At 45.7% G+C, this 25,828-nt stretch overlaps 1 protein-coding gene across 2 annotated transcripts in view; it reads left to right on the forward strand.

Moving 5' to 3' along the window:
• Positions 1-25,828, forward strand: part of PLCL1 (phospholipase C like 1 (inactive)) — a 205,639-nt gene that overhangs the window by 157,818 nt on the left and 21,993 nt on the right. For both annotated transcript variants that reach the window (XM_040604447.1, XM_040604448.1), the window contains exons 2-5: positions 3,548-6,019; positions 8,194-8,397; positions 19,016-19,091; positions 22,949-23,058. In XM_040604447.1, the coding sequence (XP_040460381.1) occupies positions 3,548-6,019; positions 8,194-8,397; positions 19,016-19,091; positions 22,949-23,058 (2,862 nt within the window). The remainder of the gene's footprint in view (positions 1-3,547; positions 6,020-8,193; positions 8,398-19,015; positions 19,092-22,948; positions 23,059-25,828) is intronic.

Below are 25,828 nucleotides of genomic sequence, written 5' to 3' on the forward strand. Positions count from 1 at the left end.
TTGGTAGCCAGTGAAAGGTAAAACACAGCAGGAATTTAGCCAGTGGAGACACTGCAGCACAGAAGCGTCCTTAGCTGGATGTCTTGTCTTAGAAGAGCAACGTGTCAAAATTGGATTAAGGCAGAGACTTGAAGAAAGGCAAAAGCTAAACTAAAACTAGCAACCTCAGCCTGTAGGCTTAGTTGAACTAAGCTCAGAGGGGAGGCAAGGTGTGTTTAAATCATCTTCTCCAGGCTCTGATGTGAGTGGATCTCAGTGAAGGGAGGATGCTTCTGGAAGGAAACGCTCCTCTGCTCACTGGGGTGATCCCTCAGACCTGGAGGTGTGTGGCCTGGCTAAAGCGTGGTGTCAGGATCTGGAGCCGCGTGTTTAAGCGATGTGAACGTGGTAGAACAAAAGCGAGCGCCTGGCTTGTCAGGCTGAGAAGACAGCATTTGAGCTTACAGAAACGCATTTTGAGTTTTTGCAACGCTAGAATAAATAACGTCTTGATAATTATGAATGGAAACTGTCACGTTAAATCTAGCAGCTCTCACATTGAAAGACTGAGTGTGTTCGTATTCTGTAGAGAGCAAGAGGGGGATAGCTGGTGCATTAATAAGCTCAGCAATTACAGTTTTGCAGGGTTTGTGTGTGTCATATAGTAGATTGGGGAGATTGTTAGTATCAGTTAAAATAAGCCTACCAATGTCAATAATACTAAAATCTCATTAATTTTAGGCAATTAGCCTGTGGATTAGACTTGAATCCTATTCAGTTGGTTAAAAGGTATGGGGAAATCCTACTCGGAGATGAACAACTGCTGTTGTACGATTCTGATGTTCCTTACATAGCACCAAGTCCAAAACCAGATGTAGCCATCAAAAATTAAAGCAGGGAAAGAGTACACAGAGTATCATCTGATTCCCTCCAAAATCCCTGAAAGGTTAAACCTGAATGTTAAAAGTCAACTTCTGTTGATTCTCCACGAGGCTAGTTAGGTTTTTTCCCCACCTTAATAACTGAAAAATAGCTGATTAATTCCTTATATGTCTTATTTTCATCAAAAAGCACAAGTATTTTAGAACTAAAAATAAATGGCTTTTATTTTTCCACAGAAAAAAATATTAGTCACGTAACAATTCCCGCCTCTCTAGCAAAGACAAAATGGCAGACCTGCAGCTAAATCAGTTACGCTGCTCTGATGAGTTCTCCACATCTGGCCCCGAGGAACCCCAGTCTGTCAAGGAATGAATCACTGCAGAGTCAAAGGCCATTAATACATCTTCCTATATGAGAAAAGTTATCTTAATTAATCATCAATCTTAAATCTAAACATTGCTCCTGTAAACCTAAAGGCATAAGAAAGAAGAGGCTCTTCTTGGACCCGCAGGGTAATCATCTGCCTTTGTTTGTGTTTATTAGCATCCATTGCTTGAAGATTTTCATTGGCCATAGCTGTGTATTAAAACACAGTATATTAATGCAGGATCAGAATATTTTAGCAGAAAACTGTAATTAAAAAAGTAGCTGAGCTGAGGCACTCACTTCATTGACTTCCTTCCCATTTTTTTAAGACTAATTCTCGTAATAAGTACTGCAATGAATGGCTAGAGTAACTATTCTTGTCAGTAGAAGTTGCTGTATCAGTTTAATGAGAAAGCTTTAGCATAAGGTGTTTAGAGGTTTTGGTTTTGTTCCCAGCAGATCCCATGCCTTGAAAGCCAGTTTGGGGTGGGGAGGGCCACTGGGGTTTTGGAAATATTTTGTATGTCATTGAGTGAAGTGAGTGAATTACAATAGCAATTAGAAACAGAAACAGCTATACTGACTAATTTGCCAGAAGTGTCCATACAAACAGGCAAGTCGTGAGTGGAGATGTTCCTATGAGCACCAAGAGTGATGCTCTGTGGCTGGGAGAGCTGCGCAGGGTCCTGCTCAGGCACGGCCAGGCAGGACAGGCGGGGGGGTGGAGGGCACTGCTAGACCAGGGGTCACGGTCAGGATTTGCAGGGGAGTGTGGCTTGAGGAAGGGTGAATGACATGGCAGATAGACAGGAGCTGCAGGGAACCCGCTCCTGGGGGAGGGAAGGGTACTCCAGGTTGTCCTGTAGGTAGTCCTGTACCAGGCATCGACATTTCCTCACCTTGGGACTCTTCTCAAAATCCAATCCAGGCAGCAAAAGTCCCTTCAACAGCAGAAGGCAGAGAACTGGGAAAATGTTGCTGGTGGCTAGGGAAACAGGAGGGAAAGCAATTTTAGCGAGTGTTTTGCTATTAATTACAGCCTTGAATGATGTTTTAAAATATTTTTGGTAGCAGTTGGATAGTTTGTGTTCTAATGGAGTAGACTGAAATAACGCAGACAAAAAAGAATGATTAGCAATTTATAATTATTGTGAAATGTTTTGAATTGATAATTTGTGGGAAAAGATTTAAACTTAGTTGCTGCACTGAAATTACAGCAAGCTTTGCAGGCAGATGGGTTTACATCCCGGAAGCAAGTAGGTAGTTGATACTGAAAAGACAGTCACATGTGTCTGGCGAAGTGTCTTCTCAAGAGCAGTTAGAACATACGCCCTAAAGACAAAGGCTTTGGGTTTCTTGCCTGGCTGTCCATTTTCCCACAGCGCTTTGTGGTCCCAGTACACAGAAACGACCAGAATAGCTACTTCTCAAAGCAGCTGGGGAGTCAAGAGTGTGAAGTAGGTTAGGGCTGAGCAGAAGGGTACGCAAGACTCCCGTGAGAGCCATGCAGTTGTACGTGCAGCAGAGATGGGCTTCTCAGCCTAGCGAGAGCATCCTTTGCTAAAGGAGACTAAAATACACAAATAAGAAAGCCCAGACTCTCCTGGGTGTGCCTGACTCACGACTGTTGCTGGGTTTTGGTTTAATCTTGCTTGAGGTGCCCCAAGGTTGCAGAAAAGATACGGAATTGAAACAGGACGCTCATCTGCTGGGCACCAAGCTGTCATGAGTGCCCTACAGGCGTTCTGACCCGTCCCAGGCTCTCCTCCCAGCACTGCTTCGGAGGCTTCTTCCCCTTCTCCTCCCACATAGGCTGAGACTCTTTTTCTCATGCCTTTTTATCCCAGCGTTCCTCCTTTATTCATGATATCTCATAAATCCTAGTGAGATCCACCCCACTTCTAGTTATGCAGGCCTTAAACGGGTGCTGGAGGTTCCGATGAACCCTCTCTTTCCATGTATGTCTATTTTGACAATGTATGTGGCACAACCAGATACGACCTCCTCACAGCTGTAGCATATTGTTGAGATCTGGAAGGCAGTTTAATAGCTGCAAATGTCATTCATGAAAATTTGGTGTCTCTAATGCTGCAGTCAATCAAGTCGCTGTATAGCTCAGTATATTTTATAGCTCAGTAGGGAACTGAATTGTGGGAAGGGGTAACATGTTGTGTTTTGAGGTTCAGAAGAACAGGAATTATCTTGAGATAAACATATCTTCTTTATTATTTATGTACTTGTGGAATGGCCAAATAAAACTTACTGTTTTGTTTTGTTTTTTTTTTTTTTTTTTTTTTTTTTTTATGTAATTATTCCACAGGATCCTTCAAACCAAAAATGTGGAAGAAAGAAAACAGTGTCCTTCAGCAGCATGCCATCAGAGAAGAAAATAAGCAGTGCCAGTGACTGTATCAGCTTTATGCAAGCTGGGTGTGAATTGAAGAAAGTTCGCCCAAATTCCCGGATTTATAACCGTTTTTTTACTCTGGATCCTGACCTGCAGGCTCTTCGTTGGGAGCCGTCCAAGAAGGACCTTGAGAAAGCCAAGCTTGACATTTCTGCTATAAAAGAGATCAGACTAGGGAAGAACACCGAAACGTTCAGGAACAATGGACTTGCAGACCAGATTTCTGAGGACTGTGCGCTGTCGGTAATTCATGGTGAGAACTATGAGTCCCTTGACTTGGTTGCCAATTCAGCTGATGTGGCCAATATTTGGGTGTCAGGATTAAGGTACTTGGTTTCTCGTAGCAAACAACCCCTGGATTTGATGGAAGGCAGCCATAACACCCCACGGTTTACCTGGCTAAAAGCTGTATTTGAAGCAGCAGATGTTGATGGTAATGGCATAATGTTAGAAGATACATCTGTGGAGCTAATAAAAAAGCTTAATCCCACCTTAAAGGAATCAAAGATTAGATTAAAATTTAAGGAAATCCAGAAAAGCAAAGAGAAACTGACAACACGAGTAACAAAAGAGGAATTTTGTGAAGCGTTCAGTGAACTTTGCACAAGGCCCGAAGTTTATTTCTTGCTTGTGCAGATATCTAAAAACAAAGAGTATCTAGATGCCAATGACCTCATGCTGTTTTTAGAAGCTGAGCAAGGAGTGACCCACATAACAGAAGAAATGTGTCTAGATATCATACGCAGGTATGAGCTTTCTCAAGAAGGGCGGTTGAAAGGTTTTCTTGCAATTGATGGATTTACGCAATACTTGTTGTCCCCGGAATGTGATATTTTTGACCCAGAGCACAAAAAAATTGTCCAGGACATGACACAGCCTTTGTCACATTACTACATCAATGCATCCCACAATACGTATCTCATAGAAGACCAGATCAGAGGGCCAGCTGATATCAACGGTTATGTCAGAGCTTTAAAGATGAGTTGTCGGAGTATTGAGCTAGACGTTTGTGATGGCCCAGATAATGAACCCATTATTTGTAACCGTAACAACATGACATCACCACTTGCCTTTCGAAATGTTATTGAGGTAATAAACAAACTGGCCTTCTTTGCTTCAGAATACCCCCTTATTCTCTGCCTGGGGAACCACTGCTCAGTACAGCAGCAGAAGGTGGTGGTACAACACATGAAAAGGATCTTCGGAAACAAACTGTACACAGAGGCACCTTTATCCTCTGAAGTCTACCTCCCATCACCTGAGAAACTGAAGATGAAGATCATTGTGAAGGGGAAGAAGCTGCCTTGTGACCAGGACATATTAGAAGGAGAAGTCACAGATGAAGATGAAGAGGCTGAGATATCCCGGAGGCTGTCGGAGGACTTCTCGAGGGAACCGAAGCTGATCTGGCTCTGCAGGGAATTGTCAGACTTGGTGTCCCTATGCAAATCTGTCCAATACAAAGACTTTGAGACATCCATGAAAGCTCAAAATTATTGGGAAATGTGCTCCTTCAGTGAGGCAGAAGCCAGTCGGATTGCAAATGAATATCCCGAAGATTTTGTCAACTACAACAAAAAGTTTCTGTCCAGGGTGTACCCAAGTGCTATGAGGATAGACTCCAGTAACTTAAATCCTCAAGATTTTTGGAATTGTGGTTGCCAGATAGTGGCAATGAACTATCAGACCCCGGGGCCCATGATGGACCTACACACTGGCTGGTTTCTACAGAACGGGGGGTGCGGGTACGTTCTCAGGCCTTCAGTGATGCGTGATGAGGTATCTTACTTCAGTGCAAACACCAAGGGCATTGTTCCGGGGGTCTCTCCCCAGGTCCTGCATGTCAAAATAATCAGTGGTCAGAACTTTCCAAAGCCCAAGGGTGCATGTGCAAAAGGGGATGTCATAGACCCCTATGTCTGCATAGAAATACATGGGATTCCTGCAGACTGCACCGAACAAAGAACTAAAACTGTTCAGCAAAACAGTGATAACCCCATTTTTGATGAAAGCTTTGAGTTCCAGATCAACCTGCCGGAGCTGGCCATAATCCGTTTTGTTGTTTTGGATGATGACTACATTGGGGATGAGTTCATAGGGCAGTACACCATCCCGCTGGAGTGCTTACAGCCTGGCTACAGGCACATACCACTGCGGTCCTTTGTTGGCGATATCATGGAGCACGTTACCCTCTTTGTTCACATTGCAATAACCAATCGAAGCGGAGGCGGGAAGGCCCAAAAGCGCAGCCTCTCGGTGAGGATAGGGAAGAAAGCAAGGGAGTACACCATGCTGAGGAACACCGGGCTCAAGACTATCGATGACATCTTTAAGCTGGCAGTGCATCCGCTACGAGAGGCTACGGACATGAGAGAGAATATGCAGGTATGACACTTTTGTCGCGTGTGTTGGTGTGTCCTGAACGTGGAATTGAAGGTCCTGGTGCAAGCTGCTGGTCGGGCAAACGTGCTGAAGCTGGTGGAAGCGGGTGAGGCTTTGGACCCACCACTGTTGTCAGCCTTTAACGGGGTGTCGGAAGGCTCATAGTCACAGGGGCTAACTAAAAAGCAAATGTGGGGTTAGGCAGAAATGTTTTAAAAAAACAATAGGCCCTCTCCAAATGCATGCTCTGCTGGTTGTTTTTGTCTGAGGAGGCAGAACGGAGTGTTTGTTTGCCCAGGCCTCTGGTTTCAAAAAACTTAATTTCATCGCTGGTGCTGGAGAATGTCAGCAAGCCTTAGTTCTGCTAACCGAGTGAGGGTTAGGCTTTTAAATTTTTTGGTTTTGATAGGCTTGAGAAACAGTCAGGGGATGTGTCATTAAGGTCTTGTCTACACCAGAAGATCCCAGCGTGCAAAGAGCAGCACGTTTCCCCGAGTGCCCGTTGCTGCCGTTTGCCCAAGGGCTGCAGGTGTCCGCGCTGGCACCCAGTGCCGCTCGCCTTGTGGTTTCCTCCCTGCTAAGGAGCCGCGTTGTGCCGGCTGGCTGAGCTCAGGCGCGGGGGGCTCCTGGCTCCATGTCTGCCTACCCGTGCCGCCCTGAGCGCCGCCGGAGCCCGCTGCGGCTGGCCGTGGCGGCGCCGGGCACACAGCCCCGGCACAGCTGCCCGGTTTGACCTTCGTGCCGCTGGGAGGTGAAGTGGCAGCGAGGCCCAGGAGGAGCAGCCTTCCCGTGCTCCCTGCACGGCAGGGCACTGCCGCTTGCTGCAGGGGCAGCTCGACTCAGGGGCCCAGGTGCTGCCTAGAAACAAAACCGAGTAGCGTTAAACAATGAGTTTTCTTCAATAAATAGCTGAAATCAGCCATAACTATCTCCTTGGTAAAGACACAGAAACAATTCATTTTTCTTTCTTGTAAACTGGAGAAAAACACATGGTACTTCATTGACCCCGCTCTGCTGGCCGGAGTCTAAAGCAAATGAAATGTTGGCAGCTGGAAAAGTTTACAAGATGACTTAAGTTTTAAATCACTCCCAAAGGAATAGTCCAAGCATATTTTTAAGAATGGGAAACTCTTCCCAGCCTTTCCTTTCCTGCAGGCCTTGAAAGTAACTAGTTCAGACTGCTGACTCCACCTTCTGTACAGGCCAGGCACTATATGCACACTGGAAGTTCTATGTAAGAACCAGATAAGAAAATACTCTCAATCTGGCTCAGAAACAGCATTAATGTGCCTTCTAAGTGAAATTTCAGTACAAGGTCTTGTTCTGGGGAATGCTTTGTCAAAACACAGTCATTAGATTTAACTGCATGCTGATGTATTTGATTAATGGGAAAAGCCCCTGTTAATTAGCTGGGCATTTTCTGATTACTTTTTCCAGCAAGATGTGCAGGAGAACATTTACAAGGTACGGGCTGTTGCAATGCTTACTTACACAGATTTGGTGCATCGTGGTCACTCGTTGTGTGACTCGGGAAGCTAAATGCTAAGGGCATGGCAGCCATATAGCCACTGACTTGATAAATAAATAAATCTGGCATGTTAGCTTGGTTTGACCTGTACATCCAGTATTGATTTTCTTACATGTGACCTATGAAGGGGAAAGAGTGTTTGTGTTTCTTTATCATGTGGTAATGCAAGGCTGAAAACAAAGTGGTTTTTTCCTGCTTGCCTTTCCCATGGGAAATACAAGCTCTGTCGAACTTGTTCTTGCTGGAGGATGATAATGACAGGAGAATGAGGCTATTACAGCATCAAAAGCAATTGGAATCTGAACAGTTGGGAAGAGAAACAGCATTTCAGGCTGATGGTTTAATATGCTGGGGACCAGAACTTGTCCCTCTCGGGGCTGGATTCGCCATGCAAAGCAGCTGCAGAGCTGGTAGCTTCAATACCTGGGCCTGGGGGAAAGCTGGGGCTGGCAGCGGGCATGGGGAGCTGGGAATAGGAATTCCATGGGCGCCAGCACCCCGAGGTCCGTGGGGAGCCCAGGGACAGCGGGGTAGCACTGCCCTACATCACAGGGGGGGAGCGGGCAGGCACTGACAAGGTACTGGCAAGCAGCGGGGACTGAGTGGCAAGTGGCAACATGTGCTCAAGTATTTCCTTTCCTTCCCCCAGAACGCCATGGTGTCCGTCAAGGAGCTGTGTGGGCTGCCGCCCATGGCGAGCCTGAAGCAGTGCATCCTGACCCTGTCCTCGCGGCTCGTGAGCAGCGACAACACACCCTCCGTCACCCTCTGCATGAAGGACACGTTTCCTTACCTGGAGCCTCTGGGGACCATGCCCGATGTGCAGAAAAAGGTCCTGGCGGCATATGACCTGGTAGGCACTTACCATGGCTACCTCTGCCTTTCCCCGCCGTTGTGAAGGCGGCAGGCTGTGCTGGCTGGCTTTCGCGGGCGCAAACGTTTTGGTTGGTTAAATGAGGCTCTTCAAATGACTTTGGCTATGCACAATTGTCCTTTAATCACCAAAACGCCACACTGGGCTTTTTGTTGTTTGGTTTTTTTTCTTTTTTTTTTTTTTTTTTTTTTTTTTTGAACACGGTTGTGGCTAGCACAGGTGGGCGCTTGAAGAGGACTTTGTTTACAAGAATAGCAGCAATTCAGCTTGTACTGGCAGCTGCTAGTCATTGTCCTTGGAAAGCAGCAAGGTTTGTGCACTGCCCCTCGCTTGCCTCCCTGCAGCAGAGGGCAAGGCCATTAGGCAGAGAGCTGCAGCGTGGGAGTTCCTGGGCAAGCTGAGCCATCCCCTTCCCGAAGCCTTTCAGCAGCGCTGCTAAGTAGTGCCCGAGTCCCTGCCAGACCAAGTCAGTGCTGCCCTTGGGGGGGACATGGCAAAGTTGGAAGGGAAGTTTAAAAACATCCATTTTTTTTGCACGGGGAAGGAGAGGTCAATGTGGTACAGGCAGCAAGGTATAGAGGTGAACTGAAGTCATTCCAGGTGAGCACTGCTGCTCAACCTTGACATATGTTGCTGCTGTGGGTGACTGAGCAACAGCTGTGCGTGACTTCCAGCAGCAGAAGTTGCTGTCACATGCGCCTCTTGGGCTGTGAGGCTGCCCCAGCCTTACTGACCGGTCTGCAGCAACCGAGAGCAAGCCGCGTGGTTTTGCAAACCCTGATTTAAATATTACGCTCTGGCAACCAGACTAAATCACGATGCATGTTCAGTGCACAGCGGCTATTTCTGCAGCTTATGTTCATAAGAAATAAAACAGTGAATAACTTCGGGGCTATTGAATTGCTTCCTGAGACCCTGAAGTGTCGCAAAGAATGATAGCAGCTTTGACAAGCTATTCAATGTGCCAAATGCTCACCTCCTCTCCCTCTCGTTTTTTTGCCTGTTACAACACGCTTTTCAGGAGAAAATCAGCTTGGTGGGAAGAGGGAGACACTGATGTTGATTAAAAGAGAAACACTAAAAATACTCTGAAATAACCCTTGGGTTTCTTTCAGAGTGGTTTATATTACTTGAAGGTGATTAGGTTGTGGAAATAAAATACCAGCTGTAATGATCCCAGAATGAGGATTTGCAGATCCAGTTGATTGCCATATTTTAGACCGGAGGGGTTTTTTTGATAGATCTGTTACATGGTGTGATGCTGGTCTGAAGGAGCAAATACCGCATAAATAAGAGATTTTTCTGTCTTTGGAGGCCTGCTTAATGGAGTTTTACCAAAATGAATGTGTCACCTCTTATCTTTGTAATTATATACTGAAGAGTACACATGGGACGTTTCAAGGCCTCCTTGTGCTTTGGAAACAGTTTTTCAATTTCAGTAGGTGAAAGGCCTCTTTCAGATGCAGACAAAACCACTTGTGTAACTGTTTTAAATAATGTTTGCTCACACATTTGTCTCTGATGGAGGAAGATGTACCTTGGATGTCAAGAGACAGTACAAGGAGCTTAAAATCTGAGGGGAAGAAGGGAATTCTTCTGTGCCTATGTAAGGGTTGATTTGAGATGTAATTCTAGTTAATGAGAACATGATACTTGAAATTATTTTTAACCTTTGCCTGGCTGGGACTGCCTCTTACTTTGCTAAAACTATTTACTGCTGGAAAAGCCAAAGCCAGATTTAATAAGTGATTTTGCTACGTTTTGGATTTTTGCCTTTTGAGGCAATGCCAGCACCAGAATATTGAAATCTATTCAGCCGTTTCTGTGTTTAAAAAAAAAGAACTGTCTCTATCAATCTTGAGATTTGAAAATGCATTGTGGGGAGGGGTTTGCAGTTTTAATGTTGTGAAAGGGCTCTTCCTTGCTATGGTGTTTGTAATAACTTGGTATAATCCCAGGTCTATTTCTTTTAAATAATAATAATTCCCCGCCCCTTCCTTTTTTTGGTGCAAATTGAAGTACGAGCAGATGTTGGTGGAAGCAATCTAAAACATTGTAGCTTTTTATTTGTTTGTTTTTATTCAAGATACACTGCAGTGCAGCTTTTTAAGTTGTTGATAAACATGGCTTCAAGGAATCGGATCCACAAGCATGTGCTGCATGTCTTTAATTCTCCAGAAATGTCTTTACTTCAAAGCACTTTTTGGGTGAACAGGCCTGAGAGCAATTTTAAATGCATAACATAGAAGCTGTTGTTGGCCTCTCTCTTGTATGAACGGGCTGTATTTCTTAATTCCTTTTAGAGACCCTAAGCCTTGTAGCGGGAACTGTGACTGTAGGTCTGCCTCACTCAGGGGCTCCACTGCACAGGCAGCAAGATTGCCGGGCCACCCCATCCTCGCACCTCCCAAAACACCACCTATTTCACATTCTTTAAAAAGTCTGCTTAGAAAATAATCTCTGATAAAAACAGCCCTAATGTGCTAGGATTTTTTCCTCTTACAGGAAACTGCCAACAGAACGTACCTTCCCCCACTCCACGGAAAGTATAACCTCTCCCTGCCTGTTTAATGGGGCATATCGGGGCTGCTGGTCCAGGCAAATGGAGGTGCAAAAGCTCGGAGACCTGCCACAGTGCTCTGGGAAACAATTAACTGTCTGTTCCCTCCTGCTTGGCCTTTGTCAGCAGGCGCGATCGACAAAGACCGCTTTGTGCACTTTGTTTGTTTTTTTCCTGGGCAATTAATTTTACCGTTGTGTTCTGCATTAAATATTTTCTTTTGAGAGAGGCCTTATTAGAATAAAATCTAATGTGCTTTGTTTAAGGAACCGCAATGATTTTTCAGGACTTTTTTTTTTTTTTTTTTTAAACGGTCACATTGCGGTGGTTTAGTGGAACTCAAGTGCTGCTGTGCCTTGTGAAGGAGCGGCTTCACTGGTGATACTGGGTTGTATGGAGTTTCTGCAAAGGAGAGCAGGGAATGGTATTTACCAAAACTGAGAAAATAAGGTGGACCGTTGATAATACACAGAAAACATTTTTGAAAGTACGCCAACTGCCAAAAATACAGTTTAAAATAGCTTATTTCAACTTACAGCTTTTGTTGCTACCATACATAGGGTATGATGAACGGATTCTGTTCATGTTGTCATTGATTCCCACCCTTACATCCTGGGACGGTGTGGCGTGTCACTTGGAGCTGTTTTTCAGACCTTTCCCTTCCTACGAGGAAGGACTCTGGCTCCCCCCCTCCCCCCCTCCCTGTGTGCTCCCCCTTGCTGGTGGCTGGCCATGGGAGGATGCTCGCTCAGGTGGGCAGCACGTGCGGCATGCCTTACAACCTGTCAAACTGATGCCAGTGTTCTTTGGTCACACCTAAAAAAAGAGGATGCTCAACGTGAAGGAAGGGGACGGGGCCCAGCTGGACCTGGCAGATGGTTGAATTATTCATTGCAAACAGTTATCTTGTGAAGTTAGGATTATTTTTTTTTTTTTGGTTGAGAATTGCTCAGAAACAGATTGTGGTTTCTCTGCACAGTGTATCTATGTGCTGCTGCAAGCGTGCATGAACTCAGGCACGCTTCTGCGCTTTGCTTTTCGGTTATTGGTTCAGCATTACTTTTCCTCCAAGATCAAATGATTGAATCGTTTGCAAATCAAAAGCAATAAACAAGTGATAATAAATGTTCTTGGTTTTACCGGATCTCCTGTGCATACAGAAATTTCTCTAGAAAAAGAAAAGAAGCTCTCAAGTATCTTTACATGTTTTTTACATGAATTGTAAACAACAAAAAGTGTAGAAAGTGTTGAACAGAGAAGCTATTTTTTAACTCCTGTTGATATTGATGTTTTTCTCTGAATTCAAACTTCTTTACTGGAGCTGATCTTGTTGCTTTGGAGCAGACAGGTAAGGAAAGGCAAGGTGTCTGTAGGTAGTTGAGAGATGGAAAGTTAGTTAAGAATGTTTCAGGCAGCACAGAGATGGATTGGGGATTTCTGAGTAGAGATTTAATACCTGTGATGTTGCTGGGGAGCAAGTCAGTGTGTTTAACGGCAGTGTTTTTGTTGACACAGGCACTGATCCATGCATGCTAGCAGAATTCTGTTGAGGTATCTGTGGAGAGGGACTACTCTTTGTTGCTTTGCCTACTTTTCTTTCCAATTCAGTCGTTTGGAGTTTCTTCATCTTGATGCAGGCATGATGGCTTTTTATTCCCAAGGAGAAAGTCCATTTTCCAAGTTTATGTCAATGCAAAATGACTAAATAGATTTTTGTGAGCTTTTCCACTGAAATTCATATTTCAGCTGGGATAGGCTCATCCCCAAAGGAACATTTTTCACAGTTCTCTGAGCAGCAAAAGACAAGGGATATTGCAGAGCAGAGTCCACTGCCAAGGAAGTGTCATAACGCACTGATGTCAAACACAGTCCAGTACATGGACAACGTCTTGAATTCGTATCTGTTTTAAAGAGCTTTCTGTCCAAATTTTGACAGACTGGGAAAGCAGTAATCCTGGTTCTTTCTCCATTAATTATAATTCTCTCTATTATTTAGCTGCCACTCTCACTGTGTCTCTCTCTGATAGCCCATGTCCCATAGTCCCTTCTAAAACAGAACCTGAAAATGGTCAGATCAGAACTTTTCTTAAAGAATGAAGTTCTAGTTGGGTACCTTAGTTACTCTGTTTTAGCATAAGCATTTTGGAAGCTGACCCCTCCCCGTGTTTCTCCCGTGCTCCTCTTGTTTTCTAGGGCACCAGTCCTCATGCACCACATCACATCCAGCAACACTCTGACACCGTATTTCCCCAGAAACATTTGTAAGTAGAAACATTACATTTGAATTGAAGGTGAATTTTACTCAGTTCCTTCTGGAGTTTGTGTCAATAAGGTATTTCAGGTGTTCCCAGTTGATGTAATCATCCATGATAAATGTTCCTTTCTGGGCTGTTGCAGGGGAAGGCTCAGATACAGAAGCCTGGCTTGGAGCATACTGGGACAGAGACAAGGTGGACTGGTGGCCAGCACTCCTTCCCACATCCTGGCACCATGCACACATCCTTCCGTTGTCGCAAGGCTTGCTGGCACACAGTTGATTGCCTGGCCTGCAAGAAACGCTCCGTGCTTAGGAGGGAATGCTGTTCCAGTTTTCATGAGCCCAGTGTGCGCTTCACCTGTTTTTCCAAATCGGTTGTATTTTTGTAGCCTTTTTTGGGTTTGTTTGGTGGTGGGTTTGGGTGGTCTTGGGGTTTTTTGGTAGTTGAGGGTTTTTTTTGTAGTTTTTTGTTTGTTCGTGGGGTTTTTTTTTTAGCAATGGAGGCATGACAAGGTACTCCTTCCCCACGAGAGGCGTAGGAGATTGGGACAACAGCCCTGAGGAGACACCTGAGAGAAAGCTGCGTTTCCATTTGATGTTGTCAGTCTCTGTTCTAAACTTTGGAATATTTATGAGAGGATTCTTTGAACTATCCCTTTTGTATCATTTATCTTCCCAGCAGGACAGTGCATTAACTTGCCACCAGGAGTTTTTCATGTCTTTTTTTTGGTCTTTTTTGGTGAGACTCTGCTGTGTTAATTTCCTCTCCCCTTTTCAGTTTGTCGAATAGTTTGTAACAAAAGGAAGAAACTGGTCTCTAGCACAGGAGTTCATAAAAGTAAAAAGAAATAACATTTTCTGCTCTGTTTGTACTGGTCCTGTGGTTAAAATGTCTTTGGTACAGACAATAAATAAGCCTGTTAATTTTTTGTGAGTAAAAATACGATGCCCTCAGTCTTAAGATATTTTAAATTTCACTTAAAATGTATTTTTGTTTGTAAATAGCACTTAGCAGAAGTGACAAAATCAAGCATCATTCTTGCCACGAAGCAATGGGATTTCAGATTTTATATTGCATCCTGTATTTTGAGGCTTAATGAGACAGGTCAGTTATAGTTTCAGCCCATGGTCTGTTCTGCTTTCGTGGTCGTGTGTACCGGACAAGAGAGAGCTCCCAGGTTTGTGCCAGCTCTTGCTTCCCATGCCGTTGTGAGAAGCTGGCATGATTCTAACAGGGTGCTTCAGGTAAACTGATCAAGTTTAGGCTTCTTGCTTTCAGCATTACGTAAGAATATCTAGATTAAATGGGCTATTTTGCAGAAAAAGCTAACCTATGCAGATAAGGCTTTGTATTCCTCATTCTCATTAGTTAATTAAACGTGACGTGTACTTCTGGGACTTGTGCCATGTGCATCTTTTGTCAATCTGAACAAGCCCCTTATTCACTTGTTGTGAGAGCATTTCTGGCGCTGCAGCCTCTCCAGGAGGGTTAGCACCTCCGGGACTCAGACAAACCCTTGTGTCCCTGCTCCCACGGAAAGGTGGCAGGGGTCCCAATGGGAGGATTTGGTAGGGTAGCTTTTTAAGTCCCTGTATCAGAATCAGGTTTCACATGCTTTACTCCTGCTTTTGTCCATTTTCCCCCTGTAGTTACGTTAAACAGATCACTCAGTAAAGTCTGATCACCATCTTTCTGACGTGGGAAATGCACGTGGAGCAATCCTGCCAGCTTCAGCGGCTGCTAAAAATTTCCTCACTGACTCCAAGTGGACCCAGTTACCAGCCTCTGTCCTCTAAAGGTTGCTTTTCAGTATGTGTTGCTTGGAGGTTAATCCCTCGGCGTTCAGGAGCTAACACTGGCGGAGCATCCGTCTCCTGAGGGAGCGGGACGTGCCGTGCTCTTTGCGAGTCGCTCACCGGAGCCAGCTGCCGTTCGGGAGCCGACATACGCAGCAGCCGGCTGGGCTGCCGGCGGGTGACCGGGACTTACCCAACTTCTCCAGAGCGCTGCTCGGCACAGGTCTGAGCAGAGTAATGGTGCATGGAAATCTGTGCTGCCAACATCAGAAAGCTCGCTCTTCACAGTTGGGACGGGTTGGTGGATTTCAAAAGGTTGCTGGCAAAGCTGGACTTGAAAATCTCAGGCCATGGTGTGATTTATGGGTTCGGCTTCCCAGCAGAAAATCTCACAGCCTTCCATGTTGCGTTCAGGGCTTCTGGTTCTTGTCTTGGCACCACAAGAAGAAGGTGACATCCCCAAGCAGGGCTTGATGCCAGGTGGAAAAGCAGAGGACCATGCAGACGGGGAGACCGTGGACTCATTTCAGAACCATTTCAGCCAAAAAAGAAAAAGCGTAGCTAGATGCTGTGACACAGGACTGTGAGCAGGAGCTGTAGATGAGCAGAACCACAGTAGCAAAGTCTTCCCTGGGGCTGTTGGATGGGACCAAGCAAGGGCATCTGTGGCCAACATGTTGCAGCCCTGGCCAGCATCGTCTGCTGTGGCCAGGAACCCTGCCAGAACTGCTACCACTGTCCTGTGTCCAGCAGGAAAGCATGGATGGGGCACTAGCTTCTAGCTGAGTCTCTCCCCTGCTTTTACCTACATTAGATTGAACACAGACAAATTGTTAATATCAATTCCACTAAACAGTTACTAGTAACTTAGCTTTTTAGGTGACATTTATGATGTTTATGGAGTAAGTATCCCTGAAGCTGCTACCTTGGGTATATGTAAAAACCTGGGGGGGGGGGGGAGGTGGGCATTAAAGTAAGTTTTCAAATTAATTTGGTTATTTTTTGAGGGTTTTAGCAGTTCTGTTGCCAGGGTTCGCACAGAATCCTTTGAAGAGTATCAACTGTGATGTGATTTAAAAAAAAAAAAAAAAAGCCGAAATAAAAAGCCAAACCAAACACAAGCCTGCTGTTCCTGGGTAGCAGTTCCTTGCCTGTTGTGCTCCTGTCGGTATGAATCAGTCTCTGCTTCTCCACGGTGAAGACCCAGGCCTCTCCCTCGCACTGTCCCACTGTTAGGGTCCTTCACCACAGCACTGGGAAGCAGGATCTTGTGCCCGCCGAGATGGCGTGTGCAGTTCTTGTTGGGAGCGGTCTGGCCCGTCACACAGAGATACCAGTCCTGCACGCTGCGCTATCGCAGGCGGCGGACACCCAGTTAGCCAAACCCGTCTCTCCCAGTTGGCCCAGGGTGTGTTATTTCTGCCTAGCGTGTTGTTTCCTAGGGGGTCTGTGCGGGCGAGTGCCAGCTGGGGCACTAAGGGCATCCCCTAACCCAGCCACGGAGTTGAGGAGCTCTGAATCCATTCTCAGATTTGTCATGGGATTAAGCTGCTTATTTTTGCCAAGATTACTGCCAAGCAGGAAGGCAGGAACAGGTTAAATACTGCTATATGATCTGGTTTTAATTGTTTGTTCTTGCTGAGCTGAGAGCTGTCAGACTTTGATGTCAGCATCAAAGGAACGGAGGGCTGCTCTACCTACTCTGCAGTAAGGGAAAATTGACATCCTATTGCCGCTTTTCTCTTAAAAAAAAGCACGTAATACCTTTGTGTGTGAGAATCCTAAAACAGGCATGCCAGAAACTCCTGGGAGTGGGTCCAGTAGCTGGAGGAAGGTACGCTCAGACTTAGATTACCAAACTGCACGATTCTCAAGCTTGCTTTTCTGTGCGTGGTAGGACAATTTCCTGTGGCCATACACGTATCTATATATAATGTATGGCTACATCTAAATATATGTATGTATTTGTTTGTGTATGTATATATATTTAAAAAAACCCTCTCACAAGTCAAGTTCTGTTTTAGATATCTGAGCACCGGAGAGTGGGACACTTTGGCTATACTGTCCCAGCTGAGCCGCATTGACCTCCCTGGGCACAACCGTGCTGCTGGGCAGGGAGTGCAGGCACAGAGCCGGGGAGGGGGGGCACAAGCCCACGGTGATGGGTGCATGGGGTGCACGGACGCTGGCAGCACCTGGCTGGACAGAGCGGTACAGGCACTAGCTCATGCCCCCGCGTGCAAGAGGCGTACCTTTGGTCGCTGGCTGCCTCTGCAGCAACTTGCAAGTTTTTGAGATTCTCACTCTCTTTTCTGCTCAGACCAACTTCAGCACTTTGTAGCTGGTGGCTGAATGGTTCCTTCAGCACGAAATAACTGTGTGCTGTGGTACAGAAAAGCCAGACGGTGGATAGAAATTGTCATTTCTTTCTAGATGACAAGGCAAGATACCAAAGAGGAAAAAAATCAACATGATGCATGAACAAGCAAGTAGTGAGAATGAAATTGGAAGGATACCACTGAAAGTAATTTCAATTTCAGGTGTATCCACTGGGCATGGTCTGTTAAAAAACGGTTTTGCACTCTGTAGATGTATCAGGCTTTTTTCTCTCTGCCCATGAAGCTGGTGGTAGATTTTGGTTTTCTCATAATCTTGTTTATATCAAAGAAAAGGCATAGGTATTTTTATTAAATGCAGCCTGTCTTCATAGGTTGAATTAGAAATGAAGATGGCACGAGCAGCAAAATTTGGATCTGAATTTCTCCAGAATTTGGAAGTTCAGGTGTAGAAGCATCTTTGCTCCCTTGTATCTAATTAAAACAATGAGGCATGCTAATTGGCAAGTGTTAATGTAATACTGTTATACCGTGTCTTTCAGTAAAATCACTGTGTTTTCATATTTAGTGTGTTTGAAAGTAGGAAGGCTTTTAGCAGTTGTAGCGCTTTGGCAAAGCTTTCGGATGGTGGCTTCTGTAATTTCAGGATGTAACATTAGGCAGCGTTCGGTTTGCTTCGTTTCTAACTGGCACCGCTCTCATGCTGCTTGGATTTGATTGGGGTTGGTGGTGTACATCCCGGGAGAGCGAGATTATTCTCAGGCGTAGTTTGTTACACAGCATGTTCTTGCCTTCTGTAACAGATGTATGTGCCACCTTTTGCAGTTCTGCAGAATATAGCATTGGAACAATTCACTTGCTTGCCCGGGCTTCTGAAAGGTTTTGGAAGTTTGTTACCGTCAAAGGAGAATAGCATTTGCAAGGAGGGAGGCTCGGGGAGCTTGGCACGCAGTGGGCCCTTCATCTGTTGGCTGTTAGTGGGCTACCCTAGGAAGACGCGTAAATATGAATATCTCTTGAAACCTGTGAGTAGGCTTGTTGAAACGGCCTGCCTCTTTTGAGTTTTGGTGGGGGTTTTTCTTTTTAAACTTCAACAGAAATATTGAGGATAGGGTAGGGTTTTGGCCTGAATTTTTCCGAAGAGAAACTCAAGAAATACTGTCGCTGTCTGAACCACTGTAGTGCATAAAGTTCAGCACAGGCTGAAGCACCCCTTGAAATCAGCACTGTTCATCACCTGGTGACATTTTTGATAACCCTTTATGTCAAGGACTATACTTACTTCTCCTTTTGTTTCAGGAAAACTACTAATTAGAAAGGGCTCAGTTTCACACAGAATGAACTTTGTCTGTCTGCTAACTCTGCTTTCTTCTGAAATCACTTGTGTTTCCCTCATGTTATTTGCAATGGTGTCTTGCTGGTGGAAAACAGCTGTTCTTTTACCTTCCAGAGCAAAATGTTTTCTGAGCAACTGTCACTTAGCTTGATACACATCTGGGAGCCCGGATAGGAGGGAATGATCCAATCGTTACAGTGTTGCTTGCAGAGCAGACCTCTTTTTCAGTTTGAACCTTTGTACTTTTCTGTGGAATAGATGTGGCAGGAAACTCTAGTAACGCTGGGTTTTTTTCACTTATTTTCTGACAGATGATTCAAGAGAGCAGGGTTCTCATTGAGACGGCAGACATCACTCACGACAAGATTGTTCAGTGCCAGAAAGCAGGTAATCCTTCTTTATTGCATGGTTCTGGATGGGAAATGGGAAAGGATGTGCCATAATTTACTTACAGTTTGTGACTAATGCAGCATCTTTCACCTAGTATTGAAGTGAGCATCCTGGCCTTTCCCTGGCAGCCTCCACCCTCCTGAAGCTTCATCCTCCAGTAGCAGTGCAGGCATGGGATCAGGGAAGAGTCCTCTTTCAACTTTAAAGCTATTTCTCCATCTGCTCTACAACTGAAATGTCTGACAGCATTTAAATTAGTCAAATGACAAGAAAGGCATTCCATTAAAAAGAGAGAGTAAGAAAGCCTGCTGCCTTTACTGAGCTCCATTCCCTGCCAAAATCGTTCCCTTAAACACAGGGCGGGCAAGAGGTTTTGAAACCCCCAGGAGCAAGCTCCGCTGCCTACCTTTACTTACTTTTGCTCTTTAGGTTTGTTGTAGGCCTTGGAAACTTGGGCCAATAGAATTCCATTGTATCACAGCAAATCTGCGTGGCTGGGCGCTATGTATGCCAGGTGTGCGGGCACAAACCGCTGTAAGCAGGCTCAAAGCAGGTCGTACGTTGCTGGTGTGTTGTACTGGATGTCTTTGTCTGGACTAGGGCTCTGTCTCGTGTGCACCAGCAGAGAGGGAAGAGGTGGTTTCGGAAGTGGCCGCCTGCTGTCTGCTCTGCCACAGCCTCACATTTCTTTTTCAGGGTGGTAGGAATCACCAGAGTCTGTGATTCACCATTCAGTTTAGTCATGCAGCCCCCTCCTCGTCACTTGTTCAGGCTAGTGGGCTAGAGCTGGAACTGGGACGTCTCCTGTAGTTTCCACTGATACAGAAGAATAAGCCCTGCTAGTGAGATAGGAGTCCACGTTTGGCAGTGGTAATCCTCTGCAACTAAATCCATCAGCTTTCATGTATCGGAAACCGTGCCAAATAAGTATTTGCAATGTATTTCTGTTAGAGGTTTACACTGCAGAAATTAAATCTATTGTGAGTTCATTTAGGTGTACAGCTGCACCTTTCCTAACCTGCAGCAAGCCTTGAAGGTCAGTCATGCAAACATTTGCTACCGCATATAATTTGTGTTGTTGGGCATAGTCTTCTGGGACCACAACCATCAAACTATTGTTTCTGATAGGCATTTTTGGATTTGGCAAGTGATGCAGGCTACTGCCATTTGCTTCAATTAAATGTAAATAATGAATGAAACTGGTATTTTGTAGTAAATCCTTTAATTCATCTTTTTAATTAGAGGAAATCTGGAAGCTGTTTCAACAACGGCATTTAACTGATTTTTATGTGGTGCAAGAGCAGGGTGGAACCTAGTCCTTGCTCTTTGAAATGCAGAGCTCCAGAGCCATGCTGGCGCTGGGGTAGCAGAGGGAAGAGAGGCAAGGAGCTCTGTCCTGCCGGGTTTCATGGGCCTCATCTTCTGTCATGCCTTGGCTTCTGTGCATCTGCATAAAGCAGCATAAACATCCTCAGCCCAAAGCCTTCATCAGGCGCAGAGGGTTTAGGAGTGGGACAGTGAGGGGAAAATGCAGCAGTAGGGGGCTTTCTGGGTTGTATAATCTAAGAGCAATACTTTGCACTGAATTACGCAGCCCTTCAGCAGCACCAGCACTTTCTGCCCACCCTGCGCTGTGCACAGAGAGAATAACTCATGACACTTGCCTGGGCTCTGGTATCTTTGTGAACAGAGGGCTGGAGATGCTGCAGAGAACACAACGCGGGACTGTGCCACCATGCCCATGTCTGGAGTTCCATGCATTTTCCCTCTCTTTCCTTCCCCTAGCAAAAAGATTAATTTCTCAAGTTTGTTCTCTTTGCTGCTGTATCTACTTGTATTTTCATTTGTTTTGCCTTAAAATATAGTTTCTGATTGGGAAAAAGGCTGGAGAGATACGAAGTGCTCTTTGAAGCCTCAGGAGTTAGACAGATGAAAGGGTAGGAGAGAACCCCTCACCACCCTCAATTGCAAGTTAGTTTGTTGCAAATGTTACCCAGGCAAATTGTGAAATAACATTTACCATGTGGCAAGATGAAGCCCTCAAAATGAAGAGGTGTCAGAGGTACGACAACTGCCTGTGCCATTGTCCTTCGCCTCGCCCTGGTCCTGCTCCCTTTGAAGATGTTTCCCACCGGGCCTCTGCCTCACATCGTGCCTGTTTCGGTCCGGGCTGCCTGTGCCCAGCTCCTGCCTGCGCCCCGAGGTGGCTTCGTAGGGGGCTGGTTTTGTTGGGGTTTTCCACCTGCAGTCTCAGCCCAGTGCACAGTGGTCAGCAGCAGCTTGGAGGACTGAAATGCTAAATGTTTTCATTGGTACTCCTGCTGCAGCCTAGCAGATGTTGGTGGCTCCCTCTCTGCGGGGCAGCGCTGTCTCCAAGCTACTGCTGGGGAAGTGAGGTCCAAAGGGAAAAATCACTAGGACGCTGCATAAAGGTGGGGCTGTCCACGTGGAGCTGAGAACCATTAGCCTTCATTTTTTTTGCAGGACTGAGCGAGTCATTTGAAGGTTTTCTTTAACTTACTGCACTGATTTATAAGTCAGCTGGCACGAGGCACGCCTGCAGGGGAATCTTGCTTGGGGTGCAGTTATTTAGACTGTTTTCCAAAGGAGGTGCTGCAGGAGCTCTGTGACTTTTGAGAGGCAAAACCTGTCAGTGGGTGAGGTTTTGGAAAATAAACAGTAGAGAAAACTTGCGTTATGTGGGGTTGATACTGCCTCAGTGTTACCGAGCTCCTGGAGTCGGTGCAAGGCAAGAAGAAACCTATTGTTAGTCTTCCAGGAGCGCTTTGGGCCAGCTGTGCCGAGCACGCACCTGCCTTGGGCCATCGAGGGACTGACTCCTCCAGCAGCCCACGGAGCTGCCCTCCGCGCCTGCGCGGCAGGTGTTCTCTCCAGGGGCATTTCTTTGATGCAGGTTCAGTGAAGCTCAAATCTGCAAGTGACGTTTGCCTTAAAACATTAGGGGAGGGAGAGCTATGAAACAACTGGTAACAGAACTTGGTGTGTTCAACCGGGATGGGCTTCAGATGCTTTGGAGGGATTTGGTGCCCATTTGGCCTTTGCAAGGTACAGATTAAGGGAGCACAAACAGCTCTGTCTCCGTTTTGTCTCTTAATCCACACCGGGCTCAGAGGCATGTTGGCATACGCTGTGCAAATCTTGTGGAATCGGTGGGCTAATTGTAATTGTTAAGGTTTTTAATCTGCTTCCAGATTTCCTGAATTCTTATATCCAGCAACAGATTTGCAGACACTTGCCGCAGAAACTGGCAATGAAATGTAACAATTCCCAGGGCTGGGGTTGGAAGTCTCAGTTCTCCAGGCTGCAGGAGTAGCAATCCTGTGATTAGTGGTATGTGTTTCTGACATGATTTATCATTGTGAAGTACAAGAGCTTTCTGTATGACTGATTAAGATTAATGAGGAGCTGTGCGTTTGAGCCTGTATTTGCTGTGCTGAACCAGGTATCTTCCACGTCTGTCAGACTGCCTTCCAAGGTACAAAATCATGTATTCAAGCAAAGCAACAAGCGATTGCCTTTTGGTGCAGTGCTGCCAGCAACGCAGGCTGCAGGCAGGGGTGCTGGGAGGGGTGTTTGTGCAGGGACCAGGCACGTGCCTGCGTGGGACACCAGCACTGGAAAGGACAGTTACGTACAAAGTGGAAGCACAACCACAAAATTGCACGTGCCCCTTTTATTCTGGAAGATGCTTTCCAGGGTGGAGTCGTACCAGGGAAGTGGGGGAAACAAAAAAAGTTGCAGGAAGTACCCGCTGCGAGACTGAAAATGCTTACTGAGCATTTTATATGGAAAATCAATTGTGCACTGGGTGATGTAGCAATCTGTATTTTCAGGCATGGAATTCCATGAAGAGCTTCATAACCTCGGGACAAAAGAAGGTTTGAAAGGAAGAAAATTAAGCAAAGCCATTGAGAGTTTTGCATGGAATATCACAGTGCTGAAGGTAAGCACAGAAAGCACTACCTCGTGTCTCCTATTAACTTTATAAGCAAACCTTTACTCTTTCAGCAAATCTATTTGTACTGTCTTACTAATACCGAAGCAGCATTTTTTTAACGGGATGTATAAATTACCCCCAATTATTGAGATTTATCAACTGTATCTAATTACTTGTCTGGTTTGGAAGCTGTGGAAGGGAATTTATCTTAAGCCTGAACAAAAGGGGAAAGATGGCTTATGGTTTGTATGCCCAAGAGCCTGGTTTTGGTTGTCTGTTCCGCCCCACGCAGCCTGAGTGTGACTTGTTCGCTATCATCGTGTCTCAGATACTAGTTTTGTAAAATGAGAGCTAGAGCATCTCTTTGGGAAGAGGTGGGGGCTGTCATGAAAAAACATGAGTAATATTGTAGATCCTGTAGAAACGTTTCAAAAGTGGAGTGCTATCCCAACAGCTGCAAAAGGGGTTTTCATCCCTCTGTCCTGGTTGCGGAGTGGCACACTGCACAGTGGTCATATTACTCCGCAGGCTGTAGCTACTGGTTCAGCACCGACCAGCCACAGTTTATCGCGGTAGCTGGCTGTCTGAGCCTGGGGGAAGTTACGCGGGGACAGCTGAAGATGGAAAGAGAGGGTGCGGTGCAGCCATGGCAGACAGCAAGGAGAGGACCTGAGCCAAACGTTGAGGCTGTTAGCATTCAGCTCGCACTGCCTTTCACAGCCTCGTTTCCCTTGCTCTGACAGATCACACCTCGGCTTCCCCTCGCTCTCTCCCTGCTGTTCCCTCCCTCCAGCTCCCATGAAGCAGGTTGCTCTCTCTGATAGAGTCTCCCTGTGACCCCCAGTGCCTTTCCTTCCGCTAGCATCCCAGGGCAAGCCAGCTGATGAGAGGAAATTTTTACCGTGTACTTCATCAAACAGGCACCTAAAGGTAGCATGCAACGGCAGCGGCAAGAGCAGCAGGAGGTTCCTGTGTCGGTGCCGTGGAGCTGGAAAGAGCACTAACACGTCTTGAGCAGGAGAGGGAAAAAGAGGTTGAGAACAGAGAGACGGAGGGGGAGAAATGGGATGGGTGGGAGAGGCTGCTGGTAACAGGGAAGGGTTCGAGAAGACCTGGGGGTTACCTGTGGTTCCTCGCATGCCTGGATTCACCGTGAGAGAGGGAAGGTGAGTAGCGGAGGCAGCGTGGGCTCAGTTCCCAGCCCCTCGGAGGAGGAAAGGCAGCCAGTTCAAACTTGATGGAAGGGACTGACCCGTTCCACACAGCATAGCTGAGGCAAGGAGCTACATATCGGGGGGGGGGGGACACGGGGACGGGACAAAAAGCACTAGGCAGTTCTTTAATTTGAATTCATTAATCTGAATGCCTTTAGCTGTGTGAGGTAAAATAAATGCCTTGTGCGCAGAGTCACTCTAAACACAGTTAGGTTTACTCTAAACTTTTCCATTTTTAGATGTTTGTCAAACAAGAAGTTCACACCTCCAAGGCTGACTTGTGATTAATGAAGGTATAAGTAGGGTATCAGAGAAACATTTTTCCACCAAAAATAATTGCTGCCTAGTACATACTGTCAACGTATTGAAGAGCACTTCAAACATCTGGCCAAGGTCAAGGAATAATTTACATGTTTCATTTCTAAGTCACAACTTCTTTTTCACCTTTCTCACAGAATAAAATATTAGCAGAGTTTATAGCAACTACCCATGGGTATAAATGCCCATGAAATACCTTTTCATTCTGAGTGAAGACCAGCTCAGCATTGACATTAGAAAACTGGGAATGTGGTGGTAACTCAGGTGTCTAATTGAGGCCATCAGCCATTGTTCTCATTTTTCAACTTTTTTTTTTTTTTTCCTTAAAGAATACGGTGCTTCAGTGACCCTGCCCATAACAAACCTAGTTGCTGGTTAGAGCTGCATCTCAGGGTTGGCACGGACTCTCCCCTCTGTGCTGGCAAGAGCTCCCCAGGAGGATTTGGTGAGGAGAGACCGACAGCCCTGCCCCACTCAAGCCATCGGTGCCCTCCGTACATCTGGTGTCAGGGTGGTCACTGCAAACAGATTTAACTAGATGTCGGTGTAGTGATGTAAGAAAAGAAAAAAAATGTAGCCCGTAACATCTCGCCCGTACATCAGCTGCTTTACACTGGGTGAGGTGAGTGAGTGGCACGGTGCTGACGGGAGAGAGCCTCTTTGTGTGCTCGGAGGCAGTGACATCACGCAGCAGTGGGGAGTCTGTGTGAGGTGCCCATGAGCAATAGCAGGTATTATGTTGTGCTTGTGCCTGCGAGATGATTAATTATCTTTTCCTTGGCTAGTGAAGTCAAGGCGTATTTAATTAATGTATTTCTTTATAAAGACTCATTGCAATAGGCAAGCTTTGAATACAAAGAGGGGTGGCGATAAGAAATTGCTACTGGCAAAACCATTACATGGTTACAGAGCACAAGATTAAAGTATATTTTACAAAAATCTTAATTGTGGGCATTCTTCATGTTTAAAAATTCCCTGAGGTACTTTTAAGAGGAACTTGGTGAGAATGAATCAAAATAATATGTAATTTTCTTCCTTAGTTTATATAAACTTAATTATGTATTAGTAATACCCACTGTAAGGGCAAACGGTGCCAGAACATAAACATGTTCGTAAGGGCATGGACGTTATAACTTAGTTGACTTACCAGACTGTCACCTTGACATTGATGCATATTTTTAAAATGTCACGTCCTCCTGTTTGGTCCCGTGTCATGTAGGATGCCGTCAGGCTCGGTCAGTAAT

This window comes from Falco naumanni, chromosome 8 (genome assembly GCF_017639655.2).
Source record: "Falco naumanni isolate bFalNau1 chromosome 8, bFalNau1.pat, whole genome shotgun sequence".
In the NCBI taxonomy this organism is placed as follows: domain Eukaryota; kingdom Metazoa; phylum Chordata; class Aves; order Falconiformes; family Falconidae; genus Falco; species Falco naumanni.